Raw genomic sequence first — 16,342 nt, forward strand, 5'->3', positions numbered from 1 at the left:
TGTAGCTTTGCCTTTTGAGTGGAAATTATTTTAATTTTATACAGAAATGCCGCACGCCTAATGCAGCCAGGCCTGCTGCACGCTGTCAGGGAATCTCACCTCGCTAATGAGTTCTCCTGCCTTCTTCGCCTGCTCCACATTTAATGACCCGGTGGCGACCCAGCCCGTGCCTTTCATCCACTTCACATCTGCCCTGTATTGGTTCTGACAAAGGAGAAAGGAAAGAAAAAAAAAAAGGCAGGCCATTGTTGGTGTGCGGACATTTAAAGGGCTGTTAACAGCTCCCCAATGTCGCCTTGGTGCCAGCTGAGTCAAATTAGATGCCACTTTTGTCTTATCTATTTCTGCACAGTCACAGGTAGGGCTCCAAAATGTAAATTAATTTCCCGCTTAATTGGAGCCGCCCTGCTGCCAGCGGCTTTGGCCCCGCCCGACGCCATTGGGGGTGGGGCCGCAGGAGCCAAATGAGCCGCATCCCTCATTACAGGCCACGCAGACCTCCGGAAGAAGCCCGTCCTCGTTGTCTGCTTTGCCTGGTCTCTTGTTTAAAATGACATGCAGGGGAGAAGAAAATGAGAATTCACAACAGAACCCAGGTGGGGAGCTATTTGAGGGAATATCACAAGACATTCGAGGCTTCCCACGGTGCCAGTTCCTTCTTAGGAAGCTCGGTGCGGGGTGGGGGGTATTTCTCATTTTTTCCCTTGCCATTGAAGGAGTACTTTTAATGGAAAGCCATTTAAGTGGACACGTCTCTAAAACTAGCATATCACCTCTCGATCGGGAAAGAGCTCTACCTGGAAGGGTGTGTCTGCGCTGCCTCCACCCCACGCCCACGTGTGACAGTCTGGTTGCAACTGACCTGCCTGTTCGGTTCACCCACTTTCTCTTGCAAGAGTCAACCGAAGATGAAAGAATATAACGAGAAAGGGGAGAGGGTTGTTGACGACTAGCAAGGTGCCCTTTCTAAAAATGGGACTACCAACGTTAGAATGAGTACCAGGGATGCTCTCCCAGAGCAGGCCACAGTTAAGGTCACAAATACATGCCTCCCACCCCACTGTCGCCACCACCCTGCAAGAAAAAGAAATACGGAAAACATATGTAGATCAGAATTCCAAGAAGAAAGGAGTAACTGGATGATTTTTGGGGGTAGTATAGAATCTAAAATGGGCATAGTTTGAGTAAAAGTTAAAGCACTAGGAAGCTAAAATGTTTCCACTTAGGGATCCAAAAACAGGTATCTCAGAGAATAAACGACATCCTGAAGGGTTTGGGAAAACCCTGGCACCAACACCAGCACACACACACATAAACCCACACACAGAGCTTACATCACTCTGTAAACCGTAAGCCTTCTTGGCCCATTCCACTTTCATGTCTGTGGGCAAAGCTGTAAAGTGATGGGATGCCGTCTTGTAGCCTATGTCTGTGGCTAAGTGCTGAGCCTTGCGGGCATGCACGAGGTGGATCATGTCCAGGGGGACATGGCACTGGGATTTGGTGTCCTCGAATCCCTTCTTGTACTCCAGTTCACTCTGCACCTTGGACATTTGCAGTGAGTGGCTCATTTGCGAATCCCCCTGGGCACCCTTAGCCCCAATGAGTTTCCCTCTGGACTTTTCATAGTTCTCCTTGTACTTCACCTAAATGAGAGGAAGAGAGCAGGGGTACATTAGCATCTCCTAAAGGAATTAAGTATCAAGCCATGCAAGAAGGTTAAAGCAAAGCCATACAACAGAATCCTATCAGAATTAGTGTCATAAAAAGCTTGCCTCCTTAGAACAACTGATGTATTTCCTTTGATCAAACAGTGAAAACAAATATTACTACTCATTATTTCCTTTTACACCTGGACTGCCAGAAAGCTCAGAGCTAAACTGAAAGTTCAGCTATAGAACAGTCTTCTCAATTTCCTGGTGAAATTCCATCTTGTCTCTGTATTTCTGGGTTTATTTTTAAGTGGCCTGTTGCCTTCATGAAAGCCACTTTATAATCTTTTTTGGTAACAGTGAGAATATTATAAATAGAAAGTCATCACAAAATGAAAAAGACAACAACTGCTGTTTCAGAAAGAAGCTCAAATTAAAGACAACTGAGGTACATATAAATATTTAGGAGTTATGGGGAGCAAAAGGGAGCACATTGGCCTGAAAAAGCACTGGGCCAAAAGTAATGAGGATCCGAAAAAAGAATAAATATAAAAGTGCTTTGAAAACTGTAACAGAATACTGGCGTGTGGCATCATTTCAACATCATCATTACCGTGGCCTTCAGGAGACTTGGGCTCTACCCTCAAGTCTGCCAGCAAGAACAACGGTATTAATATCTGCCACAATTTATTGAACACTTACGATGAGCCAGGCACGGTATAAATCTGTGTCACTCAAAGTGCATCTGAAGACAAGTGCTGGTTTGTAAAATGTTACCAGTTGATAAGATAAGAGGCTTGTGTCATAACGGAAATCAACCACATTGCCAAGCCACTGTTTAGTTCAGCTGATATCTATATACATTTACGGATATATTTTCTGTATATATATGTACTATATATATATATATATATACACAATAGATACAGAATGTATATATATATATATATATATACACACATGTATATATATTGGGGGTTTTTCTGGAAGCAAGACTTTCTCGATGAAGGAAGCAGAGTTTGACTTACATTCTGTCCTAGGCTCCTCATCTCACATCAGACTCATAACAGACAGCACTGGACTACAGAACACTTAATGTACCTCAATTCATTTCATTTCCTCATAACCGTTTTGCAATTACCAATTTACCCATGAGTTAACTGAGATTTTGAAAGGTTAAACAACCTGCCCCAAATCACAAACTGGTAGGTGATGGAGTTGGGATTTTATCCCAAGTCTATCCGACACCAGAGCCTGTACTCTTAACCGTCAGCAGGCCTCTGCAACCTTAGAAAGTCATGGAATGTCTCTGGGCATCAGCTTATCTGTGAAATGAGTGATTTGGATTACCACTCACACAACCACTGCTCATAATAATAGTTACGACTTACCAAAAACCAGTGTGCAGCAGGCAGCGTACCAGACACTTCAACGATTATCACTGCAAGGTGGTCATATTTATCTACATCTTACACATTAGAACCCTGAGGCTCAGAGAGACTAAAAACCTGCCAGGACACTTTCAGACCCTCCCAGATGTAAATGTCAGGATTCGTGGTGTCGAGTACAAGCTGGGGACTGGCTTACCTCGCTGGCCAGGTCCCTCTTGGCTTTGGCTGCCAGGAAGGCCAAGGAGTCAAGACGCAGCTCAAACCCTTTGGCCTTCTGCTTTTCCCAGTTGCTCTTATACAGTTTCTAAGGGGATTTAGGAGAAAAGAGATCATCCTCACGTGAGAGGGCTTCGCTTAGACTCTTCAATGACCTCTCCAAGAGGCAAACACCTATTACATCCTTCTGTAGAAACCCTGAGAGCCAGAGAAACCTGTAACTGGCATACAACCAGGCCTTCTTGTTCCTGCCTTAAGGCCTCTTGCCACACAGGGCTTTGGCCAAAAGAGGCAGAAATTGAACTCCAGAAGACTTGGAAAATACTAGGCGTCTTCATGGAAGTCTTAATGACTTGTCACGGGTGGAATAACATTGCACAACACACAGCAGCATGTCTGAAAATTCTCTTCTCCGTCTCTGTCCACACACCCCACCAGCCCAGCAGCTGCTCCAGCTGCACCCCTTTTCCTTTCCGATCCCAGCCTCTAGTCCATGTGGGTCTTTTCTTTGTTCCTCCCATTTTTTGTCCTGCCCCCCCACCTCCAGATTTCAAGTTCTTTCTTCTGGAAGGCTCCCTCCATTTCTGTGTGTGAATCAGTTTAGCTTCTGTTGCTCCTTCTAATTCTCCCCTCTACCCATTCCTCGGATCAGGACCCTAAAGACCTGGGAGCCAAGCAGAAGAGCCAAGAAAGGCCCCTCCTTAGAAGACAGAGAAGGAAAGCTGGAACTGTGCAAGCTTTCGTATCTAAGGAACAACTGCCCTGTGAACGCTCCTCTGAGTGTTTTGCATACATCAGCTCGCTGAAGCCTCAAGGCGACCTAATGTCGAGGAGACTAGGAGTGCCCTCATGTCCCGTTTTGGGACAACCAAGAGCGAAGAAACTGGTTAAGCTTGCACACCTAGTAAGTGTTAGAAACAAGGATCAAACCCAGGCAGTTTGAAGCTAATGTCTGAGCTCTTATTTACTCCCCTCTTAACGCTGTTTTAACTCCAGTCCCGGAATAACCACTTCCTCCTACCCCATCCTAGAGTCAGTGGTTCAAATCTCCCACCAGCTCATTCCTACCAAAGGCTGGTCTTCCCTCCCCCTAAGATACTGGTCACGAGCTGTTTACAATGACCAGACGTACGCAGCCTCAGCTGACACAGACACACCGACATGGCCGGTGGGTTCTGTGGACCAGGCGCCTACACGCAGGGAAGCAGAGCCCTGGGCTGCTCACTCCCTCTGGCTGTACCTCACTGAGATTGGCGGCGTTGGCTTGGGCCTGTAGGAAGAGAGGCTCGTCTTTGCTGATGCTGTACTGATGGACAGACTGCTCGTGCCCTGCTTTGTAGACCACCTGTAGGGAGAGAGCACTGAGTCAGAAGCAGGAGGCAAGGGAGGAGGTGGCTGGCCGCTCAGCTCCCTGTGTCTTACGTGGAAAGTCCACTACCAGACCAACCAGACCTGATGCTGCTGGCAGCGTGCAGGAAGCGAGGCTTAACGCAGAAGAGGTGATGCAGGAAGGAGCAACAGCGGTGAGGGGCTGGGAGGAGAATGTAGCCGGGGCGTCAACCTGAGACCCCTCTAAGGTTTTCGTTTTCACACCTCTCCCTTGAGGAGGCGTCGACTTCCCCAAGCTGTTCCCATCCACAGTGTCCATGGCCACAAAAAGTAACCCACCTGAGGGCTCAGATGAGCACAGACTCCCCAGGTGGGAAAAATAAGAAGCATCCCCTGTCACCTGCACCCCATAATCAAACCTAATGTTTCCACAGGTACTGACACCTGGAAAGTGAACAGTAACCAAAAAGGCAACATGAGTGAACATCTCCTCTGTGGAAACCATATCACTCCTGCTCTTTCTCTCTTCCACCCTCTCCCACTCCCCAGCTTGAGTTTCCATGCAGTGGCTTCCTGCTGACTCTGAATTATGCTGATTGCATGCTTTCTGGCAGGTGTACCTGGACCTCTAGGAAGGAAAGGTAGGAACGTCCTGGCCAGGTGGTAGCAGCTACACCTGTTCGGCTGTTGACCACTAACATGTAAATAACATGTGGTGTTTCGTTGTCCCACCTTCCACATTTGAGCTCAAGTGGGCATGAAATGCACACATCCCACAAGCAAATGTTATCCTCCTCTCTCCTGGCTCCAGAATTATGGAGTCTTTGATAAGACAGAAAAGAAGGAGAAAGAAAGAAGGAACTAGGAAAGACTGAAAGCTGAAAAGGAATAATGTCAGTTGACATCTGCCCTTAACAACCAGAGGAGAAGTGTAGTGGGGTGGGGCAGGGAGGCCTGGAAGCCCATAGAGAGCTGGGTCCAGCCTATTTAAAGGAAAGGCTCTTCGGTCCCTGGATCGTGCATGGGCAGCACCCGCTGTTGTCCCTAGAGGTTCCCAGGCCCATGACACAGCAGCCCAGTGGAGAAAGGGCAGCCTGGGACTCACCCCGCTCTGCAGCTCTTGGCTCCTCTTGGCGTGCTCCATCTGGGAACTGTCGGCCACACTGGTAAACTTCAGCTCGTCCACCCTCTGCCTGTAGTTTTTCTGTTTCCAAAGAAAAGGAACCCCATGGCATTAGGATCGGGCTGTCCCCACCATCACACACATGCATACACACGCATACCTTCTGTGACCCAAGCATTTCCCCAGGGGGGATGCTCCAGCTGGTCCTATAGCTTAAAGAGGACGATGCAGACCTGAGACTTCCAGCCCTGGTGAGCTGGTTTTAGTTGCTACTACTGAAAGGGGACTCGAATTTTCCCTTCTGTGAACCCTGTATGTTACCATGAGCCCTGGGATGGATCCATTTTATAAACCTAGATCTGACATAGGACAGTGAGGTGGAGGGAACTTGGACTTTGCAACCATGAATCCCAAGGTCCAAATCTCCCGTCTACCTATTCGGCTTCACGGCCTTGGGCACATCACTGGATCACCTGAGCCACTCGGGCTTGGACTGTACAGTGTGGAAAACACTAGAAGCTGCTTCACTGAGGGTGGTACAGAGGCTTCAATGCCACACTTCCCACGAGTCGAGTCCCTGGGCAGAGTAAGTGTTCACTACGCTCGCCATCGCTGTTATTCACGGTGCCGTCAGGATGACCCAGGAAGTATCAGCTCTAACGAAGGGCAACACCAAGAGTCACATTCAACAGGTGGGTGGCAAGGTGGGATTTGCCCTCCCAGCTCTCCGTGTGCCAGATCACTGGGCTTGTCTTCATCATGTTGCCATCTCACAGCCACAGTGCAACTGGCAAAATTTGAATGTGCTAATTCTGTCCCCCCACGGGGACTTCTTGTCCCTCCCGGAGGCTGGTTCCTCTGGCTTTTCCGTTGGAGTTGCCAGAGTTGATGGGAAAGGAAGCTGCTGAGAATGGCTTATGGAAGCAAAAGCTTCACGTGGTGGGGAGATCAGAGACGAGCAGAGCCCCCAGTGCTGTCAGCAAGAGGGTTGTCGATACTAGTCGAACCCAAAATAGGGACTGGAATATGGAAAACTCCAAAATTTCTTCCCTTCGGGAAAAAAATGAATCTGCAAAAAATATTCCAAAGAGACTTGTACTTTTTCTTTCTCATTCCAGTGTGTTGAATGGGAAAACTCCTTCCCTATGTAATTGAAGGAAGTCACAGTGCCCCTCCCATGGCTGGAAATTCCCGGGCATCCCAGCCTCTGCATTGGTCAAATCATAAGTGTGTAGGGAGGAACCAAGAACCCACTCTGCCCAGGGCAGAGCAGGGACATGAAAAAGGCAAAGGAGCTTGAGGAGCTTGAAAATTAGTCAGTATAGGAAGTGAGACAGGAACGGGCATTCCTAAGGCAGAAGGTCCCCTTACTGCACCCCATCCAAGTCAAATGGGGTTCGGCTTGCTCCACCTGGATTTCAGTTGGTCTCAGAGAAGTTAAGTAATGAGAACCCTCCTTATTTATGCACTCTAACTTGCAAATGTAAAATGGAGATATTAATAGAATACTAGTGTCTACTCACATAGCAATAGTAAATGTGAGCAACGAATGAACAACAGGTATGTAATACACTCAAAGTCATCAATGAATGATAGCAGTGGTTACATAATTATTACCAGTCCATAAATGGCAGCTGTTATCGTCACTATTATTACCATACGTGAGAGAAATGCCAACTCAGCCTTCCTGGCACCGAAATAAGAAACCCCTTTGAAGATCCCAAACAGAGCTCCCGCAATAGTCCCATTTCCAAAAGAAATGTCCTTCAAAAGTCCTCCTCTGCCTGCTGCCAACGCGAGCTCTACACGGTATAAAGAGAAGCACAGGCTTGGAGCCGCAGGGACTTTGTAGAGCATCCTTTCCAACGTTCTCATTTTTATAAGAGAGAAAGAGGATCGGCAGTGTTGAGTGACTTGCCCGAAGTCTGCAGTGAGTTTAAGGCACACGCACCATGAGAATGCCGACCTCCAAACACCAGATTCTCTGATTCAGAAGGAATCACACACTTCTTACACGACAAACATGTTTCCTACGTGACTAACCGTATATCACAACCGTTCCGAACGAGGCTTTGGATCCAACTCCTACTTTTAGTTGGCTTCTTACAAAATGCCTCCCCGGGAAGCTTAAGGGTATGAAAGTTAGTTCAGGGTGTGCTATGCGTGCAAAATGAAGAAGCGCTCTTCTGAGTCTCACTCAAAATAAGCGTGGGGCTGGGGGAGGAATCAGAGGGAAAGGTGGCTCTCTCGGTGGTGACTTGGGCTGAGAGAGACTAGAAGCTGGGGGCCTGGGCTCAGGTTACCTCGCTGACCAGCTGCCCAGCCTTCTTGGCCTGCTCCAAAGTGAGGCTGCCTTCCGTCAGCCACCCAACGCCTTTCATCCACGAGAGGTCGGCCTTGTACTGCAGCTGTAAGAGAAAAACCAAGCTCTAATCAGACACGTGGATGCGGATGGGGCGAAATTAACGGGCGAGTTAGGAAAGCCCTCGATCCTGTATCTGTCTCTGTGGAAGAGCTGCTCTCCGCTCTGTTATAGTCGAGCAGAGCTCTGCTTGGGGGTGAAGCCACTGGCTCAGCTTGTAATCAGAAGAGGCTGTTCTACCTTAACTCTGAAACACCTCACTGCCTTACCGAAGAGAGGGCTTTGCAGACTTTCCGCCTAAGGATCTTATCTGCCAACCTGCTACACTTCCCAGATGTACTTTTTAACATTTACCAGATTTACCATTTTCAACACTTGCTTCCTCTTTGCTCATCCCGTTACCGACACATCTTGACTTTCGCAATAGCTCTGAGCCCCAATCCTCCACCCTTTCGTCTCCACCGTCCTGACTCATTCTCCATCTCTACCTCCCCATCCATCCTCCCTGGGCCTGGCACATCTCCAGAAATTCTTCTTAGTCCTCTGAGTCACCTAACAGACTCATGCACACGTTCTAAATCACTCTGAAATTGTCACTGTATCCAGTGGCAAGAGATGCGTGGGGAGAGCTGGCAAAGGGCCAGGGCTCACCTCACTCTGCAGCCCATAGGCTTTCTTGGCCCAGCAAGTCTTCATATCTTCAGGCAGTGCGGTGTATCCATGCAGCTTCTTCCTGTAGCCCCGGTCACTGGCCAGCGCTTGGGCCTTCTTAGCGTGCCTCAGGTTGACCATGTCCATGGGCAGGTGAAAGTGGGTCTTACTCTTTTCGAAGCCTTTCTTGTATTCAACCTTGAACGCACCAAAACACGCTATATTACGTGAAGCCTGCCTTGGCAGGAGTGATGTGAAAACACCGGAAAGTAGGCCAGGTTTCCATGAGGAACTGGCACTCTGGACGATGGCACCTGTCTGTCCAAAGGATGTGATGCAAGTCTTGGCTCTGTAAGGTGGTGGCACCTGGAAACTGAGGTCTCACACTACTTTGTCTCTGGGAGGAATGCCTCCTAACTCTTTTTCCCCAGTTGCTCCAGGAAGAGAACGCTCTACCCGTGGTTTCTGTAGAAACTTTAAGAGGCAAAATAACAAAGCTTGGGCTCCAGGGCCAGCCAAGCTTGAGTTCAAATCTGATCAGCCCTTTGTCAGCTAGATGACCTCTAGAAAGTCACATTACCTCTCTAATGGCTCAATTTCCTTGGAGGGCTATTGTGATAAGTAAACAAAAGAGTAGCTCAAACCCACATAGCGCAGGGATGGCATAGAGCAAACACTTGATAAATGTTAGCAATGAGGATGGATGGTGTGATGATGGTGGTGATGGTGTTTCTGGTGATAATGATGGTGGTGTGGTGATGGTGTGATGGTGAGGAAAGGTAGTACAGTAGAAGCAGCACGGTGCCAGTAAGTAAGAGTTCTAGGGTCTAATTCTCCACTCCTCCACCACTACCACTGACTACTATATGACTTTGGGCAAGTCCATCTTTTTTTGGCCCCATTTGCTCCAACTGCAAATGGGAAATACCAATTTGTTCTCTGTCTAAACTGAAGCCAAATGCTTCATGACTGTGCACATCATAGGGCTTGTTCTGTAGGCACAACCACAATGGTGACCCAGATGCCAACACTCTTATTCTATTTCAAGCCCTGGGTCCTTCATGACTCATTAGGTAATTATATCTGACTGCATCACCAGAGCGGCATAAGCTGACCTCACAGCTTAGAGCAGGCCATCGTAAAGCAGAAAACCAATGCCCGTGCTTCCTTTCTGCCTGTTCGGCATTGACGACGAAGTCTTAATTAGAAACCAAGTCTGACCTTCTGGCAGAACTTTCCTTCCCCAAAGGCTTCTGGTAAGTGACATTTACCAAAGTTAACCTCCAGCCATTACAGCTGTTTACAAGCAGTGTCATTCTGAGTGGTTGGAGCCTGGATGCCCCAGTTGGTGGCTAAACATTTTGAATATCGTGTGTGTTCGGACGAGAGGATTCATCCAGGACGTCACCTCCATAAACAGGATGCCTCCTGTCTAACTCTCCCAGTAGAATGAAGCTCCATTAGGGAGGAACCAGTTATGTGCTGTTTGTTCTTACGGCCCCAGTGTCTCACACCGTATCTCACGCACAGTAGTTGTTTAGTAAACACCCGCAGAGTGAATAGATGTGGCCGATCACCTTGTGCCGTGGACAGTAGATGCCGGTCACCCTTAGGGATCACATGCTTCTCATCTACTTTAAAAGAACAGTATCCTTTGCCAAAATAAAGAAAGAGGAAACGCTTCTCATGCAAGCCAGGAAAGAAACTATAAGCGGAAGTGGAAAAAATAACAGTCTCCGGTGAAGCAGGCCGGGGGAAGACTTTCAGAGCAGCACAACACTCAGTGAAGCTTCGGGGGATAGAAAAGCGTTTACCTCACTGCTCATCTTGGCAACCTGCAGGGAGTGCAGAAGCCTCGTGTCTGCAGTTCCCAGGACTTTGCCTTTTGCTTTTTCATAATCTTCTTTGTATTTAATCTTGAGAGAAAGAGGAAAGTCGACTGTGAGAGAGAAACTTTGCCATCTAAGGGGCTATGGTTTAACAAGTGCGAGGGGAACAAATCTAAAAAAACACCTCCCAGTCTTTCTCGAACCCAGTGGAAGATTAAAGTATAGCGATGTTTACAATGTTAACAGTCATTATTTTTTTCTGCGGGACCACTGACGTTTCACCGGAACAATTTCTCATGCATTTCTGAGTTAATGAGAGAAAACCTACATTGCTAGCAAGCTCTCCGGAGGCTTTGGCGGCCAGCAGAGACATGGCATCCAGCTTCATCTCAAATCCCTTCCCCTTTGTCTTCTCCCAGCCTTCTTTGTACTTAACCTGACAAACAAGAACGCAGGTGAATGGGAGTCGCTATCCAGAGTCCTGCCAAAAGTTGAACAGAATTTTGTTTTTTCAATAACAAAGTCTTCTTCTGTTTACAGACCAGAATTTTGGCTGTTATCAAAGTGATATCATCAATTATTAACACAGTCGATCCCCTCACTGTAGGGTCATGCGGGGCAGTGCTAATGGGAGGGGGCAAAGAGAAGACCCATGGGTTCATCCTAGCGCTGTTGTTTCCTGATCATGTGACCTTGGACAAGTCACTTTACCTCTTTGGGCCTCAGTTTACCATTTGAAAAAACAATATTATATTATCTGTCTCAGGGTGGCTGTGAGAATAAATTGTATACACGAAAACAGATAACCTAAGCACGTAAGGTGCAACACAGATGTAAGTTATTATTATTGCCATGGTAGTAACACCTGACTCTCTCTATCTGATACCAAAGCCCAGGCCACCAACTGTGTCTCTGTAGTAAATGCCTCCAAGGGGTTATAACAACTGAATAATTCCATATGTAAAGTGCCTATCCCAATGCCCAGCACAGAATAAGCATATGGAAAAGGTTATTCCTTCTTATTTATTTTTTTCTATTGAAGTATAGTTAATTTACGATGTTGTGCCAGTTTCAAGTGTACAGAAAAGTGATTTAGATGTATATGTGTGTGTGTGTGTGTATATATTCTTTTCCATTATGGGTTATTACAAGATATTGAGTATAGTTCCCTGTGCTATACAGTAGGTCCCTACTGTTTACCTATCCTATATATAGTCGTGTGTATATATGTTAATCCCAAACTCCTAATTGATCTCTCCCCATCCAAGGTTAGTTCCTTTCTATGTTCTCCTGCCCTACAAATCCCAACTAGAATGAGAAGCCTAATCATAGCCTAGTGGTGACTCCCGGAAGAAGCTGGTGATTAAGACTGCTCTTCTTAAAACTTAAATTTTACCCACACAGCAAAGCACCAGCTAGAAGTCATCAGGGTGATGATGATACTGATGATGAGGTGTGTGTGTGTGTGTGTGTGTGTGTGTGTGTGTCCCAGCACACATCATACATGTGCGTATACAGTGAGAATTCAATTGCTAGGATCCATGGAGCCCCGTGAACTACCACATGCCATGAGACAGCAAAATTCAAAATTATAACCTGATGGGCGCCTCTGATGAACCTCTCCACGGACAGAATAGGCCCTGGTCCCTGTTTTGCTGGACCATCCTTGCATCTTCATTTTCACGTCTGTGAGTAACCCTCACCACGATCTCACCGATGCTGCTCGCTTACCTCACTAAACAATTCGGCATTGGTTCTGGCCTTCACCAGCTGAGGTACATCCTGTGGCAATGTGTAATTCAACTTATTTTTCTCATAGTCAGCATGGTAATTCACCTGTTGGATTTAAAATAAACCTGCAGGGTAAGTGCATGGTTTTTACATGGGCAGAAGGAGAACTTTGGAGAGAACACTCTCTTCTTCACTTTCTTTTTGTAGGCCTGTAGCCGAGAAGGAGTTTCCGGAAAAGGCCTTTTACAAGGAAGCCTGTAATTTTAGGAGTGTTTTAAATTAACAGATTGAAGACCAAATGAAAAGTCAGACAACTCAAAGGCATGCTCAAAGTTATGAGTTTGCAAAAGATTTCCCTGTGGCTACCTCACCCACTGTTCTCTGAAGCACTTGAGGGTGTGAAACTTATTTTTTTAACTTGCGGCAGTTCTGAACCTCTTGCTATGTGCAGGGTAGGTACTCAAAGAGTAATTATCTAATGCCTGCCCCCATTGGATAAAAGCCATCTTAAATCACACACAAAAACAGCCAACCAGACATTATATGATTCTCAGTGGAAGAACACAGCATCATCTGAGAAGCAGTCTTGCCCCCAAATTAAACCTGAACCTGATCAAACCTATAGATCCAACTACTATGTTACAGGCATTTGGAGGCCAGAGGAATACATGAAGTCCACAATGGGATGCAGTCAGCAAAGCTCAGATGTGGGAAATGTTATAGGACAAACAGTTCAAGTTCTTCAACAAACAACTTGCAAGAAAAGAAAAGTGATAAAGAGGAAAACTTCAAGATGAAAAGAGTCTTGAAGACATATCAACCAATCACAAAGTGTGGACCTTATTTGGAGCTTGATATCTTTTAGAGATTCGTACTAAAATATTTATAGATTAAATTATACAATACTTAAGATTTTCTTCAAAATAATATGGAGGGGGGAAGTGGATGGGCATATAGAAGCAAGACTGGCCATGAGTTAATAGTAGTTGAGCTGAGTGATGGGTACCTGGTGATTCATTATGATATTCTTTCTACTTTTGAATGTATTTGAAATTTTGTATAATAAAACATTTAAATCAAAGAGAGTCGTCTCATGGTTGTAATAGGACACATGTCACCATCAATGAAAGTCAAATCTTTGGGGAACCAGATATCCAGACCCTGTAAAGCAATTACAAGTCCCCCATATCCAGCTGGGCAGAGGCAGGTCACTTACATGACTCAGTTGCTGGGCGTTGATTTTGGCTTGAACAATCTGAGGGGTGTTGGTCACAGAGCTGTACTTCAGCTTGTCAATGCTTTGCCTGTAGTTGACCTGGGTGAAAAGAGGCAAAGAGACACAAGAAGTCATTTGTACTTTACTCTAAGATTTACTTAGCTCCCTCCCGCTCAGCCCTACAGAGCCATGATTCTCAAATCAGCAGAGAAAGAATCAGATTCCATTTGGAGACCAAAAGACACTCCAAGCCAACAGATGGAAAAAACAGTCCACTGAAGACTGAGTGACTTGAACAGGCAGCTCATAAAAGAGGTCAACTAAATGGCTGGTGAATGGAGGAAAATGTGTTCATCCACATCGTTAAATCAGAGAAAGGTGTTTTAAAACCTATAGGCTCCCGTCTAGGCCCTTTAGTCAATTAGGCTTTCTCTCTGTTTGCAGCAGTCAGATCACCGTCAAACACCCCATGCACGGTCTTCATGGCTCTGTTTAATTGTCCAAAGCCCAGGGCCTCTCCCAGTATCCCACACAGTGTGGCAGCTTCTTTAGGCCTAGCTTCTGCCTAAGACCTCCATACCCCTTCCCTGCATCCCTACTAGCTATTGCCAACTCTGTCCACACCTCCACCTACTGCCTCTGGCCATACTCCTCTGGCAGCTGGCTCTGCCCTCACAGGGGTAGCACTGCAGCCAGCACTGTATTTCCCTACTGTTTTCTGTCTGTCTAAACTAGACTCTGATGTCTTTGCCATTCTATCTGACTGCTGTCACCTCCCTGGGTGACAGCCCACCTCAGTGAGTCACAGACCACTAGCTGGATGGCACTAGGTTGGCACTAGTCAGTGTTTGGCCTCATTGTTGGGGAAGTAGTAAGGAGTGGTGGGGACTGGGGCGAAGGGCAGCAGCTACCACTCAGCTCTAGGAGATGGTAATCCTGCATCAAAGTGGGGTTCAGAGTAGACAGTCCAATTACTCCAAAGAAACCAGAAATCTATATTATTATGTAAATTCTTACACTTTTTAAATGCTGGAAAATGGGTTCAATATTATAGTAATGGGTTCAAAAATAGTTCAATATTTTAAAACCCAGTGACCCAAGTGAAACAGACCCAAGGACCAGTTGATACTGCATCTCTTCCTTGTATTCACTCCATTCTTGCCTGTCCCAACATCAGCTAATAATAATTATGGCTAAAAAATAGCACTTACTATGTGCGTGGCACTATTTCAAGTGCTTTACACATACTGATGCATCTAATCTTCCCAACCACTCTGTGGGGTGGGCACTGTTATTATCCCTACCTCACAACATGAAAACTGAGGCACAGAGACCTGAAGTGACTTGCTCAAGGTCACCCAGCTAGTGTCAGAGTTAGGTTTTAAATCCCAGCAGTTGGCCTCCCAAAGTGGCTCCCAGTCTACCCACTATAAATGTGGTTTGCCAAAGCTGGTGTGCTTGGAACTGTTACTTGTTATCTTACAGATGGGCCAGGTGTTCCCTATAGCCAGAGCTAACTTTGTTTAGAGAGGGAAATGGATTCTGACTGACAAATTAGAAAAAAAAAAAAAAAAAAGACTTACAAATTAGCTTCTAGAACAAGATCTAGGAAAAGCAGAGTGTTCCAGATACTGGGCCACAGACTCTTTTGTTGGATTTGGAGAAAAAGGACAGCATTGCTTCAAGCTTTTTAGTTAATGATTCAAGGAGAAAAGGTTTGGCACATTCTGAGCTTTGGACACGGGGTATTTAAGAAAACTAGGAAATATGAAGTCATTTCAATGTTAATCATTAACGAGATTATACTACAGTAGCTTCCTAATGCATTAAGTTAGAGGGAAAATTATCATCTCATAATAGAGTCTATTAGAATTCAGAATTATGCACGATAAAATGTCACAAAACTGTATTTTTTAAATGGCACGTTCCTTCCTGATAATGTTACATTAAGTATGTTGCAGAGTACAATTACTTTCCTCTGCAGGACATAATTAACACTCTGCATGATTAATTATATCTTTGCAACATCACGGATGCTTGGTCATTGCTTCAGTCTACTTTCTGAAAGGTCCCTTTGCTGAGGGTAGAGTCTCATTTTTAATGCTATTAGTGTTTATAAAATCCATCTGAAGGGAATGCTCTCTAATGAAGGACCTGTGCTTGTTTATTTAAATTCAGAGCTACTTGACCACCTTTAAGACTACCAGACAGAAATAGAGACCACAAATCTTCTTGTAAATGGATTCCCCAAACTCCCTGAATACTAAAGTCCCTTCATTAAGGGTGGTAAATTCAAATTCACACGGGAGCCGGGAAAATAAAGCAGATGAAGGTGATAAAAGCAGCTGCCACTCGTTCCCAGGCAATTGCTGCCATGCAGGAACTAGGACCACAGTCCCTATGTGAACTCTCACAATTTCTACATATTGCTTCAAAACCAAGTTTTTTTCAACACCGTGTCGCCGAACAAAATACCTCTGCAGCCTGGATCTGGCTCATGGGTTGCCAGTGTGGAAACTACTTCTGGTTCCAATTAATATTTCTAATCCAGCCTAGTTTAATTCACCTCTCCGACTTCCCCAGGAGCTGACTATAGTCCAGGTGCCTGGTTTGATCCACGGTCTTATACAGACAAACGTAACAGCAAGTCACGTTATGGTGGGAATACAAAATTGTAGAGCGCTCTGTTTTGTTTGCGCCATGAAGCATTTTTTCTAGAATTCTACTGTGAAAATTGGCATTCAAATTTTACAAGATGCACTTGATCCCTCCAGTTTCCCAGGTAACGTACGCAGCCAAAAGAGAAACTTGGCTTTGGTAGCCAAGTTTGACCTTGAATTTC

At 45.8% G+C, this 16,342-nt stretch overlaps 1 protein-coding gene across 7 annotated transcripts in view; it reads right to left on the reverse strand.

The window, feature by feature from the left end:
- NRAP (nebulin related anchoring protein) overlaps positions 1-16,342 on the reverse strand; it is a 74,421-nt gene that overhangs the window by 29,130 nt on the left and 28,949 nt on the right. For all 7 annotated transcript variants that reach the window (XM_032609313.1, XM_032609312.1, XM_032609311.1 and 4 more), the window contains 11 exons: positions 13,501-13,599; positions 12,285-12,389; positions 10,882-10,989; positions 10,539-10,640; positions 8,725-8,922; positions 8,015-8,119; positions 5,694-5,792; positions 4,500-4,604; positions 3,240-3,347; positions 1,335-1,646; positions 100-204 (listed from right to left, as the gene is read on the reverse strand). In XM_032609313.1, coding sequence (XP_032465204.1) covers positions 100-204; positions 1,335-1,646; positions 3,240-3,347; positions 4,500-4,604; positions 5,694-5,792; positions 8,015-8,119; positions 8,725-8,922; positions 10,539-10,640; positions 10,882-10,989; positions 12,285-12,389; positions 13,501-13,599 — 1,446 coding nt within the window. The remainder of the gene's footprint in view (positions 1-99; positions 205-1,334; positions 1,647-3,239; positions 3,348-4,499; positions 4,605-5,693; positions 5,793-8,014; positions 8,120-8,724; positions 8,923-10,538; positions 10,641-10,881; positions 10,990-12,284; positions 12,390-13,500; positions 13,600-16,342) is intronic.

The sequence above is a fragment of the Phocoena sinus genome, chromosome 16 (genome assembly GCF_008692025.1).
Source record: "Phocoena sinus isolate mPhoSin1 chromosome 16, mPhoSin1.pri, whole genome shotgun sequence".
Taxonomy (NCBI): Eukaryota; Metazoa; Chordata; class Mammalia; order Artiodactyla; family Phocoenidae; genus Phocoena; species Phocoena sinus.